Genomic DNA, 25,787 nt, shown 5'->3' on the forward strand with positions numbered 1-25,787 from the left:
CTGGCACAGGTGCCAGACGAGGCTGGCAAACGGCCACGATCGGATGGTGCTTTGTAAGTGCCACCGGCACAGAAGCCAGTTGGGGTGGCGCTGGCAACGGCCACGTTCGGATGGTTCTCTTATGTGCCACCGGTACTGGTATGATTAGAGATGGGAATTAGGTGGATGCAGTAAATATCAGTTTGAGGAAAGGAGACGAAAATAAGAGTGAGTCAGAGAGGAAGAGATTAAGGTAGAGTAAGTAATCAGTATGAAGTGTAATGAGGGTGAATCTTTTCATCATGAGGAAAGGTGGTGCCTATCTACTGGCAGGTATGCTCAAACTGGAAAGCTAGCCTGAATACTTGCTATAGAGTAGACTCCATGAAAGGCACTAAAGGTGCCAGATAGTGATATCAAAACCAAGCAGTTCCTCATGCATGTAAGTCATCTTTCTCCATGCCATATTGTCCAAAGGAAAAGCAAAAGCCAGTGCAGCTTGGCACCAGCATAGTCCTCTGGAATAGTCATCAAAAAGCAGAGAGCCAAAATAAATACTGCAAAATGTCTTGCATGAAGCTTTAACAATTCCACCACCATTCCACTATCTTGGACTGATACTTATGGTTGTCAACTTTAACCCTTTTGTTACCAACCCGGCTGAAACCAGCTCTGGCTCTGTTGTCTTATTTTCTTAAGTTTTGAATTAAAATCTTCCACCAAACCTTAGTCACAATTTATGTTCCTGACACTAGTTGAATGATAACTAAGCTGTTTTACTAAATTCTTTGTTATATTTAAAGTAATTGAAAGAAACACAGAGCATCTCAAAATAAATACAGTAACGAAAGGGTTAAGTTTTGCAATGCTGATTAAACAGTTGATCATGGAAGGTAGTGTGACAATGTACAAGCAAAAATATTCACAAACACATCAATATATGATTAGTCATCAGGATTTGATTGGTTGTCAAAACAGTTGCTAGCATGTATCATAAGGCTTCTCTTTGGAAATTATTCCAATAATCGGCAACAAAATGATTTGAGAAACCTCAGCTTCTAATAGAATATACACAACTCTGCTTCACTTATTGAGTACTTCATTTTCTTTTGCGAATTTCTCTCTCTATCTCTATACACACTATTTTCTCCACATCATAACTATTCACTTACACATGCACCTATGCATATCACTCACTCTTTCGCTTTGAGGTGTTAGAAACTGAAGAATTTTGGGATGGAGTGAAATAAAAGCCTTATCTTCGAATTATTGTATAAGCACTGTTACATGCTTTCATTCTCCTTTCCTTACACACACGCACACTAGTTGCCTACTGCAATCACCTCAATTCACACCTCTCCATTATCTCTTTCTCTGTTCCAGCTGTAAGGTGAGGTGTCACCTAAGCTGCTGCTGCTGCTGTTGCTCTTACTACTACTACTATTACTATTACTGGTTGTGATGGTCTGGCTGATCTCTCTGCCTCCCTCTTTCTCTCCCTCTCGCTCTGTCTTTCCAATGGTGACCACTCGCTTTTCTGTTGCTGTTTGTATTCCTGTTTATTACACATTCAGTCTCACATACACACGGACAAATATATAAGACATTTTATGCAGGGATGTCATTGATATTTGATAATCACTGTTGTTAATAACCTGAGCAACAACGATAAGGAATAATTTCTGCAATTAGGGATTTTTGTTTTGAAAAATACAGTTTGCATCGTTCATCTCTTTCTCTCTTTGTCTCTGTCTCACATACAACAATTAACCATCGTCACCACCACCACCACAGCTGTTACCACCACCATCGACGCCACTATCATCATCACCACCACGGTTCCCACCACCACTGCCATCATAGTACTACCACTACCATCACCACCACCACCACCACCACCTTCGGCTATGTTGTTCGAATCACAGCTTTACATTTTGCTACGATGAACTTTCAATGGGTCTTCTTCCATGTATGTCTTCTTCGTCAACGCAGTCATGTTTTTTCTTCCCTCTTCAATGTCAGGTAGGAAAAGATGTCTTGTGAAGATTTCACCCCACATTTCATTTACCTTACAAACTAAACCAGCCTACGACACCACTACGCACACCAAACCATAATTATATTACACATCTATTTCATATTTAATATATCTGATTGATACTCTGCATGTATACTATATATATATGTATATATATATATATGTATATATATATATATATGTATATATATATATATATATATATATATATATATATATATATATATATATACCCTTTGTAAATATCTGTTTATATTGCATGTCTTTCTATGGCATCTGTGTATGTGGCTTTTATGAGTGCATATAAACACTGTTCAACGTTTATACCCATGTAAACATGAATATAGGAAAAACCAGACTCGACCAATCCACTACATTAAATGAGTTTCATATTGTTTGCATTAAATATTTTTTTTTATCGTAACACACACGCGCGCATTCATTCATTCATTCATTTGTGTGTGTGTGTGAAATATATATTTGCACTCACAATTAATAATACATATATTGGCACACGCGCATTTGTGTATTCACAACAACACTATAAATAAGCATACGTACTTATATGTATTATAAATATTATATGTCCTGGATGTTGAATACTACTGATTCGTAAATCATAACGTTAATTTTTGTTTTTTTCAAGTTCAATTTCACTTTTCAATATACTCCTCGGAGCCGAGGCAAATTGTGTGTGTGTGTGTGGCTGTGTGTGTGTGTGTACTCGCTCGCGCACGGACTCTATGCATTTATTATTATAATAATTATTAGGCAGTATTTTCGCCGAAGATTGGGTTCTTTGCATTCATTTTGATGTTGCATCCTTGTACGCTACAGTCTAAAATTCCCTGCCAGTTCTATATTAAAATTGCCGTTGGGCTTGGTGGAATGTAAAATACAAATTAGGAGGGTGGGCACATTTTGCCTTCGCTTTGTTTCTGTCTTCTCTAAGTTCATCACATAAATTGACCTGCTGCACATCGTTTGTTACACACACACGCACACTCACTTTCTCTCACACACACACACGCACACACACACACACACACACACACACACTAAAGTCACATGTCATTGATTGTATGCAACATGTTATATCGTGTCTGCTAACGGGATTCCTCGGGGTATGTTTATGATAAATGAATGTCACATCTGTCATTTTATATCGTATCTACTAATGGATATAAGATGGATATACGCGCGCGCGCGCGCGCACACACACACACACACACACACACACACACACACACACACACACATACATATATATACTCACATACTATACTATACACCCATACACATATATGGGCGTGAGACTCAAGTCGCGAGAGACACTATGCACACGTATTGCATATATATGGGATATACACTGATATTTACATGCACACTCATCTATCTATCTACCTATTTCTGTCTATATATATATATATATATAATATATATATATAACGTTTTCATCACGAACTAAACACGCGTTATATCAGAATCTGCTAATGGATATTTCACATCCATTGTATATGAGAATACATGCTGATATCCTCTCGTGTGTGGGCGTATCATAAATGAGCATTATTGTAGATGAAAAAAAATAATGTAATAATCCCTATATACACACACACACACTATATATATATATATATATATATATATATATATATATATTGTAGAGATCTCTAATGATACGATCGAGTTCTTGTGATGTCTAATGTATATGAATACGATCAAGTTTGGGTATTTTGTAAACAGTTCCAATATGCTGAGAATTTGGTGCTCTCTGTTACCAGAAGAGTGATTCAACACCTGTAGTTGGACAATGAAAAGAAAGAAAAAGAAGATTGACGTATCGCTATGGGAGACTGCTTGTGCATTCAAAATCATTGGGGTTTTTTTTATGATTGGTTTTTCATAACTGTTTCTTTGTAACACCTTCCCTCCCACTGTTTGTCTCTGTGACGTCCCTGCGTTTTTTGCCTTTGTGACAACTAAGAGAATTGTGTGTGTGTATATAGATATCTGTAAGCATGTTTGTGTGTGTATACACACACACACACACACACACACACACACACACACTGTGTATGTATGTGTATGTGTGCATGCATGTTTTGTGTGTGTACTTGTGTGCTGTATTTACATGTACAATGCAACCTCAAAATACAATGCCACCTATTTCTTGAACAAAAAAAAAATCAATATTTTTTTTGTTTTTAGTCAGCGATAATGCTAGCCTCTCCCACCCACCCATTGCAGGCTCCAATGTTTTGTATTAAAATTGTTACATTATACACATGTTGAAATGGTATGCATTGTATACAAGTGTTGCTTTTTCTCCCATGATAACTTGAACCATCTCTTACAAGTGAATCCACAGTATTGCAACAGTAGACAACCACACCTGTTGATTACAGACACCTGTCACAGAGACCATCAGCCATTTTTGTGATTCCAGTGACAGACAATATACACACACTTAGGGACCAAGAGCACAAAGCCTGAACAGATACTGTAATGCATTTTGTCCCTCTGTTCTAATGATTCTGAGTTCAAATCCTCATAATGACAACTTTGTCATTTTGAAAGTCCCAGTACAAGATGGTGGAATGGCAAAATTGATACTGCATTGGACAAGATGCCTTATGTTACTTCTTCTGGTTCTTTTATGTTTTAACCTCTTGGATGCTAGACTTAATTCATTGTCCAATTTAACACTGCTACGTAGTGCTTGGGTTAGGGTTCATTCTGTTGCAAGTATCAGCTGAGATCTCTCGTTGGAAATAATTTCCTCATTTCCTCTAAAGAGTGTCGGAGGTCCTAAAAAAAATAAGATCCTGTGTACTGCTCTTTCCTCTTTGAGTGGTTGAAGCTAAAACTTTAAAAAAAAAAAAAAGCTTTTCTAATTTTCCATTTTTTTCAAACCTCCTAATTGGGAATGGAAGAACAACACCTATGATCTCTCTCCCCATCTTTTAAAAAATTTTTTTTATCATGTCTTCCAAGACTGAAGAAAGTTAATTTCAAATCAAGGGCCTGATCTGAATCCATGCCTCCAGTTGCCCACTTTACTGTTTACACCATCTTTAGTGCCTTCCATCCATGCATGTTGATTCAGATATTTATCTCCTCTTAAAACTGGTCAGGAGTATTAAAAGTAATACCAAGATACTTGATGTAATCCGTGACTGTTCCAGAATTTCACCTTTGAAGTATAATAGGGACATTTTCTTGAGATACCAGTGGGTACAGTTTTGTCTTGGTCACATTTATTTTCATGCCAACCTGTGGCACACTTAAACTTGAACTATCTATGAGCTGATTGGACAGCCAGGTAGTCGTCACTAATTACTGCAAGGCCTTAAGTTAAGCTCAGTGATATCTAGAAAATCTAGTAGGGCATTCCCTGCAGTTCAGTCAGTTACAAAGATGGAGAGCTTTGGAGACAGAACACAGTATGCTATGTATATAGTATGCTATAATTTGATTTGGCAGCTGAAGTCCCCTGAGGACACTGCAGTTGACAGAATCAGAACTGTGTGAGTGAGAGAAACAGAGAGAGAGAGAGAGAGAGAGAGAGGTTCTGCTTAATTGTTCACAAGCAAATGTACTGTTTATCATAGAACTTTGATAAAATGTTGTTTTGTTTCTGCCTTTTTCTAAATGTTTTTGCATGTAATCTGAAGGAGGAGGGGCCAGGGGAGTATCTACCTGATGTAGGGAACAACTATTCTCACATAATGTGTGTTCAGATACACAATATATCTAAAATTAAATAAATTGGCAAGTCAATACTGGAAATCTTTTAATGATGGGTCTGTTGGATCTAATTCTCACCTCAGCTTTTTCTCCAAATGTTATGGCAAAAAACCAAATCTATTTTTGTTTCATGTCCAAAATACACTTGAAAAGAAAAACTGAAGGAAATGTTAGCACCTGCAATGGTCTACAACAAACCAAACCAGATTGTCCAGATGCATGCCACAAACTGTTGTTCTTTGGACCTTTTTGTTTTTAGAGCTATAAATATCCGAATTATATATTTAGATTCAATGTTTCATTGAGTCGTTGGGACATTACTGAATGTTTGGCCTTCATGTACTGATATGAGAAATGCAAGTGAGAGTTATACAGTAATGGTCACATTTTGCCTTCTCTGGGCCCATGGTAAGGTCTGCACTTGGTACACTGTGTGTGCACATCTTTGTGTTTGTTTCTCACCTGACAGTTGTTCATTTGTTTACATTCCTGTAACTTAGCAGAGAGATTGATAGAATATGTACCACACTTAATTACTGGAGTCAAGTTAATCAATTAAATCCTTCAAGGTGGTGCCCCAGCATGGTTGTAGTCCAATAACTGAAATAAGTAAAATAAATGTATAACTCCACACCACATGATACCATAAAATAAAGTAAAAATTTAGATGAGAAATGATGAATCTGGTAATTACAAAAATTACCTGATAATTAGGAAAAATTTTTATTCTGACCAGCAATGAGTCTCTCAGTAGACGACTCATTTGTGTTAGGGGATGAAATAGAGGCCTTAGATGTTGGCATAACTTTGTTTCTTTTTTTATTTTAGAAAGGGGAGAGAAGAGGGTCAGTGCCCATGACCTTTGCGAGGAAAGCTTGAAATAATTAACTGACATTATTGTCTGGAATGTTCTGAAAATAACTTGCCAAAATTGACAACACTTAAAAATAATAATTTCTCCAATTGGCGCAAGGCCACATGTTTTAGGGGAGAATATATTTCTAGTAGTTGACTGATAATGTATTTTTATTTTTAAGTCCAGAGGGATAAATATCAACACTGACAAAATGTAAACTCAGAATGTAACTGAGATTTAGTAATTAAATGCTGTAAGTGGTTTTTGGTCCTGCTCTGTGTTTCTTCGTATCACTTGCAATAGCAGAATCAATAAAATACCTTGCTGTATTTAGTTGTCATCACTTTGTTAAATTCAAATCCAGTTGAGATCAGCTTTAAATGTCATCGTTTCAAAAGTCAATAAAATAAAGTGCCTGTTAAGTGAGTGGATTGATTTCTCAACTATATCTCACCCTTGAAATTTATGGTCTTCTTCTTATGTTAGAAAACAGTTTTAGTATTAGAATGGTTGATTGTCAGGACTATTAGTATTGGATAAAATACCTTGAAGTATTTATTCTGGCTCCTTACATTCCGAGTTCAGATCAAAGGTCAGCTATGTCCTTCATCCCTTCAGGGTTGATAATATATAGTATCAATCAAACATAAGGAGTAATCATATTAACCGCATCACCTCAAAATTGCTGGCACTTGTCCCTAAATTAGAAACAATTAAGAGTGATGGTTGGTGGAATTATTAGAGTTCTAGCAAAAATACCCTCTGGTATTTGTTTTGGATTCTTGCATTCTGAGTTCAAATTCTGTTGGGGCCAAATTTACATTTCATCTTTTCAGGGTCAATAAAATAAATTATTTTAATACTGGAGTCATTGATATCAAGTAACCTTATTCCCTCATAATTACTGGCTTTATACCAAATGAAAACCTATTATTATTGTAATTATTATTTACACTCAGAGGTCAAATTTGACAATGTTCATTTTTAAAGAGTGATAAGATAAATTACTAGCCAAGTACTAGGTTTGAGGCTATCAACTAATCCTCTCACTTCATAATTAATTACTGGCCTTGTGCCTAAAGTTAGAAACCGTTATTAATCTGGTGGCGAGTGTGCAGTATTAATGAATGCCCAAGGGAATTTTAATTACACACTTTTCCATTGAGTCGATAAAATAGTTCCGTTCAGTGTCATGGTTGATTAGTCTTTTCTTACAAATTCATGCTTAGAAATCATTATTAGGGCTTAAGTGAGGGCAGTGAGCTAACAGAATTGTTAGCACAATGAGCAAAATACTTAGAGGCCCTTTGTCTTTAGGTTCTACATCCCACTGAAATCAACTTTGCCATTCATCCTTTCAGGGTCAATACAATAAGTACCAGTTGATTACTAGGGTTGATTACACAGACTTGTCCCTTCCTTTGAACTTGTTGGCCTTGTGCCAAAATTTGAAACCATAATTAGGGCTTGGTTGAAGATGACACAAGATGACCTAGTAATACCTATTTCTTTACTACCCACAAGGGGCTAAACACAGAGGGGACAAACAAGGACAGACAAACGGATTGTCGATTATATCGACCCCAGTGCGTAACTGGTATTTAATTTATTGACCTCGAAAGGATGAAAGGCAAAGTCGACCTCGGCGGAATTTGAACTCAAGACGTAGCGGCAGACGAAGTACCACTAAACATTTCGCCCGACGTGCTAACGTTTCTGCCAGCTCGTCGCCTTACGACCCAGTAAGGGTATTATGACCCAGTAATACCCTTTGAGGAACAGATGCCACTGTGACAATGTTAGAAAAAGCAGAGTGAGAAGAGATTTGTGGGCCAGAGGTTTGTTTGTATTGGCAAGTAGCTCTGTGATAATGAGTCAGGTGATCTTATATTTAGATGCAGTCTAAGATGCTTTTATCTTCCTATAAATTCCCATGTTGACATGTTTTGTCATAGACCAAGGAAGCAGTGTCCTTCCACACATCTCAATTTTCATCATTTTAATGTATACTTTTCTATGCTTGTATTGAATTCATTAAGACAGATTTTCTATGACCAGGTGCCTTTCCTGTCATCAATCCTCATATGTTTCCAAGTAAGGTACTAGTATCCCATGTCCAGACATATTAACATGGAGGATTGGGAACAAAGTGCATTGCTAGTTTGACACTGACCTCATTTACAACTCTATCTTGTGATGTTGAGACAAGGTGACATCAATACACACACTGTTTACCAAATCCATTCACAGCTTTGGTTGACCCAGGGCTTTAGTAGAAGACACTTGCCCAAAGTGTCATACAGTGGGACTGAACCTGAAACCATGTGGTTGGGAAGCAAACTTCTTATCCACACAGTCATGTCTGGGCCTATATTACATATTACATTCTATAGGGGTCGATAAATAAAGTACCAGTTTCGCACTGGGGTGGTCGATGTAATCGACTTAATCCCTTTGTCTGTCCTTGTTTGTCCCCTCTATGTTTAGCCCCTTGTAGGCAATAAAGAAATATATATTACATATTACATTCTATAAGGATGCTGCTCAGAACATGATGCTGCATCTATTTTATACTGACATAAGTGGGAGGATTCCTTTTGGGGACAAATTATGACTATTTTGCATATTATTAAGACAGTTGCCTTTTTAGGTACACCTCTTCCCCTTTTCTGCTGTTAGTCAGCTACACGTACAGATAGAACTGAAATAACTTTAAAAAACATCTCTACATCACCAATCATTGAATAAAGAGAGGTTTCTTATTGGTTTGGTTGGTTTACTCTCTTTTACTCTTTTACTTGTTTCAGTCATTTGACTGCGGCCATGCTGGAGCACCGCCTTTAATCAAGCAACTCAACCCCGAGACTTATTCTTTCGTAAGCCCAGTACTTATTCTATCGGTCTCTTTTGCCGAACCGCTAAGTAACGGGGACATAAACACACCAGCATCGGTTGTCAAGCAATGCTAGGGGGACAAACAGACACACACGCATATATATATACATATATACGACGGGCTTCTTTCAGTTTCCGTCTACCAAATCCACTCACAAGGCATTGGTCGGCCCGAGGCTATAGTAGAAGACACTTGCCCAAGGTGCCACGCAGTGAGACCGAACCCAGAACCATGTGGTTTATTGGTGTATTTTGTAATTATTATTACACCAATGTTGGATTTGTAGATTGCAACCAATCTTTCTCCGCTCCCTTGTTAGTTTTTTTTTTTCTCTCTCTCTAAACAATCCAAACTGAGAAGGGAGCAGAATATTGAATTGTAACTATTTTAAGGATTTAGAAGGTTAGGGTTTCATGAGTTTCATATAGTTTTTACATCTATCGACAGCTGTATTCTCTGTTCATTGGTGCTACATTATTAAGTGTTTACCACTCAGTTATTTATACTTCTCACTATTATGTTTCTTGTTACCCATTACAAGATTATTATCCTGATTTCAAGTTTCCCTACAATCATAGTGTTGTGTTCCTGGGTACAGCAAGATGGTGATCTCATTCTCGCTCACAACATCATAAGCGGAAAGTGTAACCCCTCGAAAGAGCTGTTCTTCACTCCTGCTCCAGAGCGTCGGCTGTGGGGTCATTCCGAAAAGCTCTATCTGCAATGATTTCATCTCAATCGAAGGAGAGGGGCTTTCTCCTTCTGGGTTGCGGATCCGTGGAATAAGCTACCAGACGAGATGGTGAAGATGCCGACGACCGCTTTGTTCAAAGTCTCCCTTGACCTCAAGTGGCCTGAACTCTTTACATGAACACCCTCCCTGTACATAACTCCATGTCCCCCTACATGGCCTTGCTTTTTGCTTTTTGAGCCAAAAATTAACTAACTAACTAACTAAGATGGTTGTAGCCATGCAGCCAAACAAACCTTGCCCTATCTAAATACCAAAAGGAAGTTAAAGCTTTGTTTGCTGGTTGAGTAGCAAAGGAGAACAGCAGGTGGGATAGGGGTAGCAGACATCTAGTTTTTCCTAAAAATCAATTGCACCACCAATATATGTACACTTTTTGCTGAAAAGCCATTTCCATTCATGCTGACGTATTAAAAAGCAAAATAATAAATGAATGTAATTCATTGATGCTTTAGTATCTTCGAATATTGAATTATAAATTGGTAGTGGAAAGATTCAGCTGTTTTTTTGCTTTTTGTCATAAATTTATGTTTATAAAAGAATGTAAGAACTTCTAATTAAAAACAAATGCTTGTTGGCACCATTTCATCTTCCTGCGTCAAACCAACTACAGAGCCTCTATGCGGCTAGAAATGGTTGCCAAATCTCTCAAATTGCACTCTATTTACTGTCTTAAAAATGGACACCTTGGATAATACAGTACTATGTACACTACCTGAGAAAACAATTTGTGGCTGTTGCCAGCCTCACCTGGCCCCCGTGCCGGTGGCATGTAAAAAGCACCATCCGATCGTGGCCGTTGCCAGCCTCGCCTGGCCCCTGTGCTGGTGGCACGTAAAAAGCACCATCCGTCCGTGGCCGTTTGCCAGCTCCGTCTGGCACCTGTGCGCGTGGCACGTAAAAAGCACACACTACACTCACGGAGTGGTTGGCGTTAGGAAGGGCATCCAGCCATAGAAACACTGCCAGATGCAGCCTTCTGGCCTCCCAGACCCCAATTGAACCGTCCAACCCATGCTAGCATGGAAAACGGATGCTAAACAATGATGATGATGATGATGATGATAGCTGGAATAGCTTTGATTTGAGGACTGCTTAGTCAGGATTCATTTAAAACACAGAAAAATAAAGAAATGTCGAACACTTATCAACACAAGTTCAATACTTTTTACTAGTTTACAATTTCCTGTGAAAATTTTGAAATCTAAAACTGGGTTCAATGACTCATCCTGGCATTGATTGGGGATTTTACTCTAATTAGGAAGATATGATATTGCAGTGTGCAATCAATACAAACAGGAAACATCATTATGGTTGCTTAATTTGTTAGAAATAGCAGCAAAATCTGTCTCAAATTTTAGAAAAAGAAAAGAAAAACAACAGGTCAAACATGTTGGATAATGTAGGGTTGAGAGTTGGTTTGACTGCATCCCTTTTGATCATGGATCTGCTGGATCAGGTGTGACTGGAGCTATAAACAGTGACAATAACAATATTAGATTGTGTTGGTATCAGAAACAGAAGACCTCAAGAAATATGTATATATATACGTGTGTGTAAATGTATAAATTTTCCAAATGCATCCTGTCCATGCTAACATGCAAAAAAAAAAAAGAGTGAAATAATAAGAATTTTTTAAAAATCCCAAAATTGAGTGATGACACCTGAATGACTGAATTGAAAACATTTAAGCCCCAAGTTTTTTTTCCTTTTTTATTTTTTTTTGGTTTGGTTGGGAAAGCTGAAGGGGACTCAGCAGTGGGGATGGGGGATTCAATGACCTAAAAAGTAAATAAATGAGAAAGAAAAAAATGTGCTTCTTCCTTGAAGCATCTGATTCTTCATGGTAGAAATCAATTTTTTTGCTCCCCTCCTCATTCCATATGGAACAATTCTAAAGTAGCAACTAGAAAAGAGAGAGCTAGTTGATACCATTGTTACTCAATCCAGCAGATCTTAAGGGATAGTGTGGCAGCTGTGGTAGGGGTTGGATGTCCTATATGGTGATGATGATATAAAAGATTAGTAGGAAAGTTGGATCAATAATATGGAAAAGATGGTTAATGGCTGGATGAGGAAGAAAATGCACACACACACTCACATAATGTAAAAGGAGTTTCAAATCTATTAAAATTATATTTGAAGATGTTTTAGCAGGAATTTGGCAGATGTTTTTTTAATTTTATTCTTTGGGGGTTTTAAACAAAATGAGGGGAAAAAAAAGCTTTTCTTTTTAAATCTTAGTCTCCCCCGTTTTTTTTTTTTTTTTTCACCCTATTTCCACCATTTTATATAATATTTGTTTTCTTTTATGCATAAGGTATTTAAGGTGAGGTTAGTATTGATCTGCCTGAATGAAGTCCCATGTGAGTTGCAGCCAATGTTGTACAAGTTCCAAGTCTGAAAACAGAAAAGAGTGGGAAAGACGGGTGAAGGTTGTGAGTTTTCCTCAAGAATTAGAAATAAATCAATATTTTAGATTTAAAAAAAAAAAAAAAATCTAGTTTTTGCTTTATTTTTTTAATCATACTATGATGACTGTTTTTATTTTCATATTTAAATACCCTTTTATACTAAAAACTACTCAAATTTCAAATTAGAATGTAATCCCTTGTCAACCAAGCAAACTGGGGTGATCAGTCATGTACCCTATCTAGGGGCACAACCCTTTACTTGTTACATCTTGCTTATTGTGGTAACTTGGGTGGGAGTATTCTTTGGGGGCAAAGTATAGATATTTACATATTGTTGAAGCAGTTGCCTTCATACTCTCTTTTTTACTCTCTTTTACTTGTTTCAGTCATTTGACTGTGGCCATGCTGGAGCACCGCCTTTAGTCAAGCAAATCGATCCCGGGCCTTATTCTTTGTAAGCCCAGTACTTATTCTATCGGTCTCTTTTGCCGAACCGCTAAGTAACGTGGACATAAACACACCAGCAATGCTTGTCAAGCAATGCTTGGGGGACAAACACACACACACACATATATATATATATATATATATATATATATATATATATATATATATATATACATATATATATACGACAGGCTTCTTTCAGTTTCCGTCTACCAAATCCACTCACAAGGCATTGGTCGGCCCGGGGCTATAGCAGAAGACACTTGCCCAAGATGCCACGCAGTGGGATTGAACCCGGAAACCATGTGGTTGGTTAGCAAGCTACTTACCACACAGCCACTCCTGCGTCTAGGTAGACCTTTCTTCCCATCTTGTTGTTAATCGGTCTACTATAATTCCAAATAGATCTTGCTCGGTAACTGATTTCCCAGTGGCATAAATATATTAGTTGTAAGGCCTTGAATTCATAATCTACATGGTCAATGATGTGACAGTTATTGTGCATCTTGGCTGAGACAATAAGATGCAAGTGTCAGTTTAAAGGTTCTCAGTTCATACCACATCATCAAACCCTAGTCTTCAGCAAAAACACTTTAACCCTTTTGTTACCAACCCGGCTGAAACCGGCTCTGAGTACAAATGTCTTGTTTTCATTAGTTCTAAATAAAAATTAAAATCTTCCACCAAACCTTAGTCACAATTTACGTTCCTAACACTGGCTGAATGATAACTAGGTTATTTTACTAAATTCTTTGTTATATTTAGAGTAATTGAAAGAAACACAGAGCATCTCAAAATAAATACAGTAATGAAAGGGTTAATAGTTAGTGGACAGTCAGATTTAATTTAGAGCTAGTTCACTTTCTGTTGGGAAAGTAGGTATCTGGGCCAACAATTAGACAAATCTTCAGTTATCCATCACAAAGCTGAACAGTCAAATTTATTAAGTCCTCTAGACACATCTTCAGTTCACTATACTAGTGAAGTTGATGACCAACAGTCATACCTTTAATTATCCATTAGAATGAGGTTACCAATTGATATATATATACAGTCACATTAACTATGTACTGTTACTACACCAGCGGTGGTAAACTACAACTTGCAGGCCATATCCAGTCCATGACCTCATTCCATCTGGCCTGATAAATTCAGTGAATATGTGACATTGCAAACAAAAATCCTTTGTTTTGCCATTTCTTCTCTTTGGTTCATGAACAATAAAATTTAGTTGTGTTAAGTGGAGCAAGATTTTTTGCAATTGATAAAAAAAAATCTAAGTTTCTTCAGGTGCATAAGTAGTAATTGCTTTCACCTGCCTGAATGAATGGAATAATTGACTACCAGTGTCTCATATTTATACGACTTATTGATTGTAAGAAAGGTGGGAGTGACAAAACAGGTTATCTAGTTGGTTTACTTTATTTGAAACTACTGTCACTCCCATTCATCCGAACTACAAATGTTTTAACCATTCACTAGATTATTATCATAGTATAGTTGTTATGCCATAAAGGAGACCTACGCATACACACTGATTACTAAGGTAGCTCTGGAAAATGGAATCACCAGTAACTTTGAAGCAACCTTAGGAAAACTATCAAGGGTAAGGAAAGAGAGAGATACTTTGTCTCTATATAATCCTTATCATGCTTAATAATACCCATGTTATGTACTTTCTGATGTAGACATAAACTTATAAACATGCTTGCTGTTACATGGAGAATATGAAAGTACTTTCATAAACTCCAGATACATGTACATGGTTTCTACAATGGAAACATTGTGTTGAAAGTTAATCCAACAGCTGGACTATCATGATTTCGTTTTTATTTCTTAGTAGAAGGGCTTCTGGGATTGGTGAGAGTTGTGGAAGAAGGTATCTATAAAATGGAATCTGGTCCCAAACACTAGCAACAGAGTGGACACCACTAAAAACATCCAAGGTGCCACATGGTGGTGTTAAATCATATGATGCACTAAGTCATATGATAACCGTGTAGGTCATGGTAGGATTTGAACTCAGAACACTAAGAGCCAGAACAAATATTGCAAGGCATCAAGTCCAAAATGGAGTTCCACCAATCTATTATTTTGGATTGGGATTTTTTAATTTTTTTTATTGAGCTCCAAAAGAATGGAGTTGACACCTTTGCACTCACCTCAGGCTCAATGGCTCAATATACTTCATTCAGGTAGAGAATGAATTAAAAAATCACTTTTATAGAAAACTTGATTTGAAATTTCATAAATGCTTTTAGAAATCAGAATCAAATATTTTATGTACATGTATGTACTTATATATATATAAGGCGCAGGAGTGGCTGTGTGGTAAGTAGCTTGCTAACCAACCACATGGTTCCGGGTTCAGTCCCACTGCATGGCATCTTGGGCAAGTGTCTTCTGCTATAGCCCCGGGCTGACCAATGCCTTGTGAGTGGATTTGGTAGACGGAAACTGAATGAAGCCTGTCGTATATATATATATATATGTATGTGTTTGTGTGTGTGTGTTTGTCCCCCTAGCATTGCTTGACAACCGATGCTGGTGTGTTTATGTCCCTGTCACTTAGCAGTTCGTGAGTGAAATTGGTAAATGAAGAAAACTGAAAGAAGCCTGATGTATGTTTGTGTATATGCGCACGTGCATGCTACTCTCTCTTTGCCCTAACATCATGTGATGGTTGTAAGCGTCACCATTATGCAAGTAGTGTTCTTTGTTTCTAATTTTTCCGAGACGTTGTCTGGTGACAGGGGAAATATTACCTTACTTGGAAACAGGTGAGGAATGGCAGCATGAAGGGCATCCAACTGTAGAAAATCCACCTCAACAAATTCTGTCCGACTTATGCAAGCATGGAAAAGCAGACATTAAAATGATGATGATGATATTTCATAAGCACACTAAGAACTTTATTATTGACAGTACTGTTACTCTTTACTCTTTTACTTGTTTCAGTCATTTGACTGCGGCCATGCTGGAGCACCGCCTTTAGTTGAGCAAATCGACCCCGGGACTTATTCTTTGTAAGCCCAGTACTTATTCTATCGGTCTCTTTTGCCGAACCGCTAAGTGACGGGGACGTAAACACAACAGCATCGGTTGTCAAGCGATGTTAGGGGGACAAACACAGACACACAAACACGCACACATATATATACGATGGGCTTCTTTCAGTTTCCGTCTACCAAATCCACTCACAAGGCTTTGGTCGGCCCGAGGCTATAGTAGAAGACACTTACCCAAGGTGCCACACAGTGGGAATGAACCCGGAACCATGTGGTTGGTAAGCAAGCTACTTACCATACAGCCACTCCTGCGCCTATGTAAGTAGGTATGTAAAAAGAAAAAATTTAATTTCTTAAGGATGCAGGTGGGAGAGCATAGGGAAGGTTGGGAACACACTAAACAAAGTGGACTGTCTTAGTCACATGGTACATGTTTACATCTTGGTAGACTGAACTATCACCTAGTATCTATATTATATACAGCTAGGTGGACTGGCCCAGTCTGTCAAAGTGCCATGACTACAAACACTGTTTGTAGCCAATGACAAGAGACTTATCTTCCCCCTACCTACCCTCTTGCATTTCTAGTCAGACAACCTATTCTCTGTCCTCTTCACCCCCATCCACCTCATAGTATCTCTCTTTCTCTCTTCCCCCCCCCATCCTCCTTCCCACCACATCTCTACTTTCCATCCATCATCACCATTACCAGAAATGTTAATCTTTTGTCATTGTATAGTAGTGGTACATTTGTATGAAATTGCCAGGGGGGGGGACTGGTGTGTGTGGCTAAATGTCACTATAGTGACAATCTAATCTGAACTTCTGGTATATTTCTCTGACTCTCCATTTACTGCAGCCTGTTGTTTTGTGTCAGACAGAAACCACACCTTTTTTTGCCTTTGGCTGGGTGGCAGTGGAATTTGTATTTGTTTGTGTAAAGCTCTGTGTGTGTGTGTACACACCAGTACAGTGTATGTATGTATGTATGTATGTATCTTTCCATATGCATGTACCAGTAACGTGTGTATGGCTGTGCATATGCCTCTGTGTGTATGTCAGTCTATGTCCATGTATGTCTGTGTATGTGCTTGCCTGTGGTGTATATGTGAGTCTGCATGAATGTGTCCTACTAGTAAGGCTACAAAGCACATGATCTCCTTCCCCTTTTTTATTCTAGCAAATATTCCCCAAGATTTTGTTTTTTGGTTGGGTGGGGGAAAATATGTGGAAAAATCCAAGTGTACTCACTGTATTGGATGATTGTGAAGGTTAGTATTTGTCACTTGAACTGGCAGGTCCAGCTCTCCCCATTTGAGGTTACTTTCTTCGTACCATTCTACCAGTCTCAGAAGCCCTCTTGAACACCTTTCTGCTCAGTGAGAGTGGGTATAGGGCAGTGGTTTTCAACCAGGGTTCCGCCAGTACAGTCCAGGAGTTCTGCAAGAAGTTAAAAAACTGCTAAAATCGGCAGTAATTTTTAATTCTCCTGTGCAGATATGTGTGCAAAAGACTATTAAATTATTGCACAGGGGTTCCTCGAGCCAGTGGAATGTTTCCTTGGGGTTCCACTCCAGCAAAAAGTTTGAAAAGCACTGGTATAGGGGAGTGTAGTACAAGGGAATACAAAGGCTCAGTCACCAGGTATGTGTTAGTGCAATGATAATTTTTTTTCTATTATAGGCAGAAGGCTTGAAATATTGGCGGAGGGAGCTACTTGACTACATCAGCCACAGTGCTCAACTGTTACCTATTTCATTACCTCAAAAGAATGAAAGCAAAGTTGACCGTAACAGCATCTGAATCAGAATGTAGAGTTGAAAGAAATGCTGATAGACATTTTGTCTGATGTACTAATGATTCTTCCAGCTCTCACTGCCTGAATAAAAATAATTTCAAATTTTGGTACAAGGCCAGCAATTTCGGGGAAGGGGCTGAGTCAATTACATCAATCCTAGTGTGTGACTAGTGACTTATTTTATCATCTTCAGATGTGATATTACTTTTGTAGTACTCTCTCTTTTACTCTTTTACTTGTTTCAGTCATTTGACTGTGGCCATGCTGGAGCACCACCTTTTAGTCGAGCAAATCGACCCCAGGACTTATTCTTTGTAAGCCTAGTACTTATTCTATCGGCCTTTTTTGCCGAACCGCTAAGTTACGGGAACGATGAAAAGTAAAGTTGACCTCACCCGAATTTGAATTCAGAATGTAGAGCCAGATGAAATGCTGCTAAGCATTTTGTCTGGCATGTTAATAATTCTGCTAGCTTGCTGCCTTAATCATAATTTCTAAAATAAGCATGAAGCCAGAAATTTGGTGGAAAAGGAATCTTTATTTAAACCAGTACTTGACAGGTACATTATTTTGTTGGCCCTTAGGGTCATTGAAGGCATGTTGGCTATGATAGGATTTGGACTCTGGACCTAAATATTTCACAGCATTTTGTTCCTTGCTCTGCTAAGTCTGTGAGAATCTAAAGTTTTGGTATTAAACACTATAATCATCAACTGACAAAGGAAAGGATAACAGACTGTATATACCTGGACCACATATATATATATATATGTGTGTGTTTGGTGAATACTAGTTACTACATCAATATTTGGCTGAAAATTTGTGAGTTTTAGCCTTAAATTATTGTGCTTTTCCTGATTCACTTCACTAATAATTCAGCACCCTTAAAGCTCAAAATTATTTCACAGTTATTGACCCCTGGATAGTGACACAAAGACACCCCCTCCCCAAATACTAACCATTTTGTCACCTCCTGTTCTAATTAGACTGTCACAGTCACAACACCTACTGCAGGTCTGCTGGATCAGGACTGACTTCAGTTAAACAGCAATAGAACATTGTCTAGCATTGTTGATCGGTTGCTACTGGGTGCAAAGTGTCAATATCTAACAGTGAAAGTGACTTAGGACAAAGGCAGCAGATTTGGGTGGGGCAGTTATGTATGTTGGGTCACAGATGAGATGATGCAGGATTGAGAAGAGGGGGGGATACATTTTATTTATAGACATGGCCAAGCACAGCTAAGTTCTAAAACCCTTAACATTTCAGACATTGCTTTAACTTGTCCATAAACCCTCTAGCATTTAAACCAGCCATATCCAGCCGAAATAGTCTAACTGGTTTATGCTCAAACTAGCCAGATCCTGCTTCTCGTACCTACTCTACACTGTCATTTTAAAAATATACAATCATATCATGCTCACAACATCATTAGCGGAAAGTGTAACCTCTCGAAAGAGCTGTTCTTCACTCCTGCTCCAGAGCGTCGGTTGCGGGATCACTCCGAAAAACTCTATCTGCGACGATTTCATCTCAATCGAAGGAGAGGGGCTTTCTCCGTCCGGGTTGCAGATCCGTGGAATAAGCTACCAGACGAGATGGTGAAGATGCCGACGACCGCTCGGTTCAAAGTCTCCCTTGACCACAAGTGGCCTGAACTCTTTACATGAACACCACCCTGTACATAACTCCATGTCCCCCTACATGGCCTTGCTTTTTGCTTTTTGAGCCAAAAAATTAACTAACTAACTAACATATCATTAAAAATTCGGAGCTATGAGATAATGTATGATTAATTCAAAACATTGTTGATAAATGAGCATTACACTTGGCAGAGTAATCTGAATGTTAAAGGGTTAAACCAGCCATATCCAGTCCAAATATTCTACTTATGCTCAAACTAGCCAGGTCCTGCCTTTCGCACCTGTCATTCCAAAAATATACAACCATATCATTAAAAATTGAAAGCTATGAGATGTATGATTTAATTCAAAACAATGTGAATAAATAAGCATTACATTGGACAATAATCTGAATGCTAAAGGAGTCAGGAACAGGGAAATAACCAGGAATAAAATTCCTAATACAACTGATGTTTTATACATTTGAAACAAGGCCTTTTGTCCTACCATAGCCTCTGTTCACCTAAAAATTTATACTAAAGATACCAGATCATCAGATGTTAATAGCAACAATACTATAGGTACCAGATAATTTGGGATGTTGATAATGTGCTATCTCTGTCCTCCAGTAAAAAGGAAAAAAAAAAGCTTAAATCTATGATCTATGCTCTACTTCTCCACACTGACCTATTGGGTAGCAAATGTTAAAATTTTCATAATATAAGGTTGTCCCAAAAGTTTGTAGAAAGTCTTGGAAAATAATGGTCTTTATTTTGAGGAATAATTTTTGTTGTTTTTGTTAGTACTTGGCGAGTAAAAATTCAATTTTCGCAAGTGTTTACGAACTTTTGGGACAACCTAATAATTAGGTCTTATATCACAAAAAAATATTCCTTAAATAGTCTTATAAAGAATGTATTAAAACTTTTTTTTAACACTGATATTTTTTAACTGCTTTATCAAATGGCTTATAACTCATCTGTGAATAACAGTGCTACACTAATTTTCAAATAACTTAAATATGTTCAATATAAACTAAAATCAAAATGACATTTCTGTGACATATCATAAAAAAAAAGAAGAAAAAAAAAAGAAGCAATAATGAGATAAACATAATCAAGTTTTCTTCTCATGGCTGTTGGGTTTATTATACATAAGGCTGCTTTTTACATTTTATATGCTGTTATATACGTAGGCTGTTCTTTGCATTTTATGTGATACAATGTCATCTGCTCAGTGGTTCAGCACATTTGTCATCCGCTTTCTCTTAAGCTAATATTTCTCACTCCCTCACTCTAGCTATACTCCACATCCTCTCTTTCCCTTTCACATTTTTCACTTTCTAAACACATGTCTATGCACAAATAACATAGCTGCAGATACTCCTAAAAAATTAGGCTGATTACAGTTGAAATATGGTTTGATCATAGGTCTGTTTGATCATTATTGATCTCGGGCTAAACGACATTTGATTTTACGATACATGATTTGTTATGAATTAATATTTATTATTTTTATTTCCATTTCAGATTGCTCAATGGAGTAAACTGTGGCGTTTGATTCAGGGCAGTGACTGTGACACATGTCGAGACTTGGGTGTTGACTTGGCACCCAGTGGTGCTTCTTCTCAGCTAGATCAAGAGCTTGATCACAGAGTGAAGCGTTTTCTGATGGAGCGTCATATACTTCGCATCCATCTTCCAAATGGAGGATTCAGTATGGTGAAATATGGCGATGCAACCGACATTAAGGTAAATATATGTTTATTTCACTCTTCTTTTTGCCTTTAAAGTTAAAATTGAATCTGTCTGCAAATCAGTGTGTCTGTAGGGCCAGTGATAAGGATATAAACAAGATACTGTTAATCCTTTAGCATTCAAATTATTCTGTCAAATGTATTGCGTATTTATTCACACTGTTTTGAATTAACCACACATTGTCTTGTAACTTTGAGATTTTGATTATATGATGTTTTATTTTTGGAATGATATTTTAAGGTAGGTGTGACAACCCATGTCTGACCAGTTTGAACATAAAAACAACTATATGTTGGCCAGATAAGGCTCAATTCAAATATTAACTGGTTAAACAATGTCTTTCACTCACCTCCTCATGGTACCATTTAAAAAAATGATTCTAAAGAAGGTGAAAAAGGACAAACACTACAAACCATTATCTTATTAACTAAATATATTGATATTTTGATGACTTATATCAGGTGTTAAGGCAGTGGTTTTCAACCAGGGTTCCATCAGTACAGTCTTGGGGTTCCGCAAGAAGTTACAAAACTGCTAAAATCGGCAGTAATTTTTAATTCTCCTGTGCAGATATGTGTGCATAAGACTATTAAATTATTGCACAGGGGTTCCTCAAGCCAGTGGAATGTTTCCTTGGGGTTCCGCTCCAGCAAAAAGTTTGAAAAGCACTAGCATCACATCACATACAAGACACTCTAATATATACATATAAATCATACCCAGTCATGCTGTGAAATTACAAGATGGTGGAGCCCAAGTTAAGTGTATCATTGATACTCATCAAGCCCAGTATGCCACAGTTAATGTTGATATATATTATATAAAGATCCCCTTCAGTCATGAATGACCATGGGATTCTACCTAGAAAATTCCCTTTCCGAGGCACAAGTCCAGGCAAGGTTGTTTATGGATGACCAGCAGTCACCTATTCATGTCAGCCTCCCCTCTCCATGCCACTGATCTTATTATCCAAGAGAAAGGCAAAGGCCAATACAGCTTGGCATCAGTAATGTCACAACACCTTTCTACATTGGAGTGAACTGGAGCAACGTGAAATAAAATGTCTTACTCAAGAACACAACACACAGCCCAGTCCAGGATTTGAACTCACTACATTATATATGTATTTAAAGTCACCACAGCGAAATTATATATGTATGTATTATGTTATATATAAACAATATATATATTTACTACATATGTGGGAAATTCTGTCTGTGGGTGTGTTTGAGGAGTTGTTAGCGAACTCCTTCTACACCATTTTATCGATTTCGGTGAAACTTGACATGTGAGTAGAACTTATGTCTGGAAACCTCATGGCATACTCAGATTGTTAAAAAAAAAAATTTATAATAGGGCCCCTGGAAGGGATCCTTATATACATCTAATATATTTCATTTTAACAGCCAAGGAAAATAACCCATTCATTTTCCTAAATCATTTGGTATAAAACAAATTGAGTATGCTTATTTCTTAGTATTTGAACTATTTGAGTTATTTTCGCAATTTGTCCAGTACAACCCTTAAGCAAGTAAATAGTATTTTCCTAAACAATAGCTCCACTTATTTTGGTTAGTGAGTTATTCACGAATATACCAACACTAATGCTGCTGAGGATAATATTCTATGGGAACGCACAAAAGCCCTTTTCAGAGTTATTTACTTTGAATTGTTATTATCTCATATCTGATTAAGCCTGTTATTACGTAAACATGCTTCACGATTTTAGTATACATATCTTATTAGTATTTCTTCCTAAGTTCTAGATACTCGGGGAACGTATTAAAGCTCTTTTTGGGGCTACTTTATTTGAATTCTTACCATCAGGTAACTAATTTCGTGTTATTACATAACTGACTTCACAATTTGAGTCTTTATTACTTATTGGGAATTATTAAAAACAAGATCCTGTGACTTTTTTTGAGTCGAAACCTCTGTTGAGCCTCCATAAACTTTCAATAGGCCTTCTTATATCTATGGCAACATGGATGCTTTGGATGCCCTCCATGTGGTTATTTGACCTTTTAGTCATAACAGCCAAATATCTTTTAAATCACTATCATCTTTAACCCTTTAGTGTTTAAACTGGCCAAATTTGGCCCAATATATTCTACATATTTTATATTCAAACTGGCCATATCCAGCCTCTCACACCTAACCGACATTGACAGTCTAAAAATAAACAATCACATCATTGAAACTTCAAAGCTATAAGATAATGCATGATTAATTTAAAACAATTTAAATAAAAAAGCATTACATTTAACAGAGTAATCTGAACACTAAAGGGTTAAAAATGAAAGAACCTTTTCATTGACCAAAATAGCCATAGAATGCCTGAAATGGTGGTATGGGTGTGGTTAGAATGTCTGGATGTCTTTGTTTATTAGGCATTCTGTTCTCAACCAGACTTGGTTAAGAGCTAAATAGACAACTGTTACATATAGAATATGGTAATGTTTGAACAAAAGGCAATCAAAGTTAATGTATGTCTTTGCTGACATAACATATGATGTAAGCTGTTGTGTTTGTGTCTGTATATCAACTTAAGTCTTGCTTGTCTGTGTGTATTCAATGTCAATAACTTACTACTGATTTAACTATGAACCACTCAACTATGAAGAGGGAATAGGATGGTTTTTTTCTTTCTTTGTGTGGGTGTGTATGTGTGTGTACGTACCAGTCAAGCAGTTAGGGGATTGGTTAGGACACAATAAGCCCTTATGCAGTAATGGTAGTATTTGAACTTTAAAATCATGTGGGCAGATATTTAGAACTTTAATCTCACTGTAATTGTGTCCTGAAAAAACTATTATATACATCCTAGTTATTTATTTATTCATTTCAATGTTACATGGTTTCCATGGTAACATAGGTGGGATGTTCTCTTTTGGTTTGTTTGGGTTAATTTGTTGTTTTCACAGTTGAGTGCTCTTTCCTATTGCGAGCCACTCAACTGTGAAATAGGTGTGGAACTGGCTTTATGAATGAAACAAACTAAGCTAGGTGTGATGTCCACCTTAATTTGTGGTTTGTTGTCATTATTAGAGCAATGAGGTGTTTTATCAGGCCCCAGGTATTTGACTTCACCATTGTCATTTCATTGTTTTTATGCAGAACACTATATTCTACATTACCTCAGTAATGTTGGTAGGATTAGGTTGCATCAGATTATCTGGGGGGGAAAAAAAAAAAAAAAAAAAAAAAAAAAAATATATATATATATATATATAGTGATATACTCGTGTCTTGTATAAGAGCGGGAGGAGGAAGTTTATCTCTAGTTCTAGTGTTTTTTAACTACATCACCTTGGGTTCACTTATCTATTGGTAAGAATAGGTGCTAGATAACCTGGGGAATGTTACCTGTCTACAATGGGGTCCTATCCAGAGAAAATATTTTCATTTTGCTTCATGCAACAATATTTATTCCCACTCTATTAATTCTGAATTCAAAGGTCATTAAAGGTCTACTTTCACTTTCATCATTTGGATCAATAAGAAAAAAAGTACCAATCCAGGACAATGAATTAGTGGAACTATAAGAAAATTTGACCGGATGCCTTGTGGTATTTAATAAGGTCCTTTGCATTCTGATTTCAAATCCCATTGTGGCTTATTTGAGCAGTAGGCTTAATCTGTTGCCTGGTTTAATTAATCCGTTAGCATTCAGATTACTCAGTCAAATGTGATGTTTATTTATTCACATTGTTTTGAATTAACCATGCATTGTCTCATGGCTTCAAGACTTCAGTGATATCATTGTTTATTTTTAGAATGACATTGTAAGGTAGGTGTGAGAGGCTGAATCTGGCTGGTTTGAACATAAAACAGGTAGAATATTTGGGATGGATATGACCAGTTTAACCCTTTCATTACCAACCCGGCCGAAACCACCTCTGGTTCTGTAGTACAAATGTCTTGTTTTTCTTAAGTTTTGAATTAAAATTTTTCCACCAAACCTTAGTCACAATTTATGTTACTAACACTAGCTTAATGGTGACTAAGTTATTTTTCTAAATTCTTTGTTATATTTAAAATGGTTGAAAGAAACACAGAGCATCTCAAAATAAATATGGTAATGAAAGGGTTAAATACCCTGAGTGCCATTAGAAGGCCTCACTCTGTTGCAAGTATTTGAGGTACGCTTCTGGTTTGAAGACCCTCCTTCCCAGTCTTGGATGTCCTGTAAAAGGTCATGGGTATTGCCTCTTTTTCTGACTAAAACATTGACGTTGCAGCTGAGGAGCATTGACCTTTCAAGATGGATCTTTCTACTCAGAGCATATCATTCCACTGTAACTTACATAAGTGATCTCATTTGAGACTTTAACCCTTTAACGTTCAGATTACCCTGTCAAATGTAATGCTTATTTATTCACATTGTTTTGACTGGCTTCTGTGCCGGTCGCACGTAAAAAGCACCATCCAAATCGTGGCCGAAGCCAGTGCTGTCTCAACTGGCTTCCGT

At 37.3% G+C, this 25,787-nt stretch overlaps 1 protein-coding gene across 7 annotated transcripts in view; it reads left to right on the plus strand.

Annotated features, from left to right (window-relative positions):
• The window catches only part of LOC115215232 (focal adhesion kinase 1), a 234,954-nt gene that overhangs the window by 88,831 nt on the left and 120,336 nt on the right, over window positions 1-25,787 (plus strand). For 5 of the 7 annotated variants that reach the window (XM_036505581.1, XM_036505579.1, XM_036505583.1 and 2 more), the window contains exon 2: window positions 21,089-21,310. In XM_036505581.1, coding sequence (XP_036361474.1) covers window positions 21,230-21,310 — 81 coding nt within the window. In that variant the 5' untranslated portion in view covers window positions 21,089-21,229. Of the gene's footprint in view, window positions 1-1,776; window positions 2,002-12,967; window positions 12,975-21,088; window positions 21,311-25,787 lie in introns of those variants that run through there. The other 2 variants (XM_036505580.1, XM_036505582.1) reach the window with 2 other exon arrangements.

This window comes from Octopus sinensis, linkage group LG8 (assembly GCF_006345805.1).
Source record: "Octopus sinensis linkage group LG8, ASM634580v1, whole genome shotgun sequence".
NCBI lineage: Eukaryota > Metazoa > Mollusca > Cephalopoda > Octopoda > Octopodidae > Octopus > Octopus sinensis.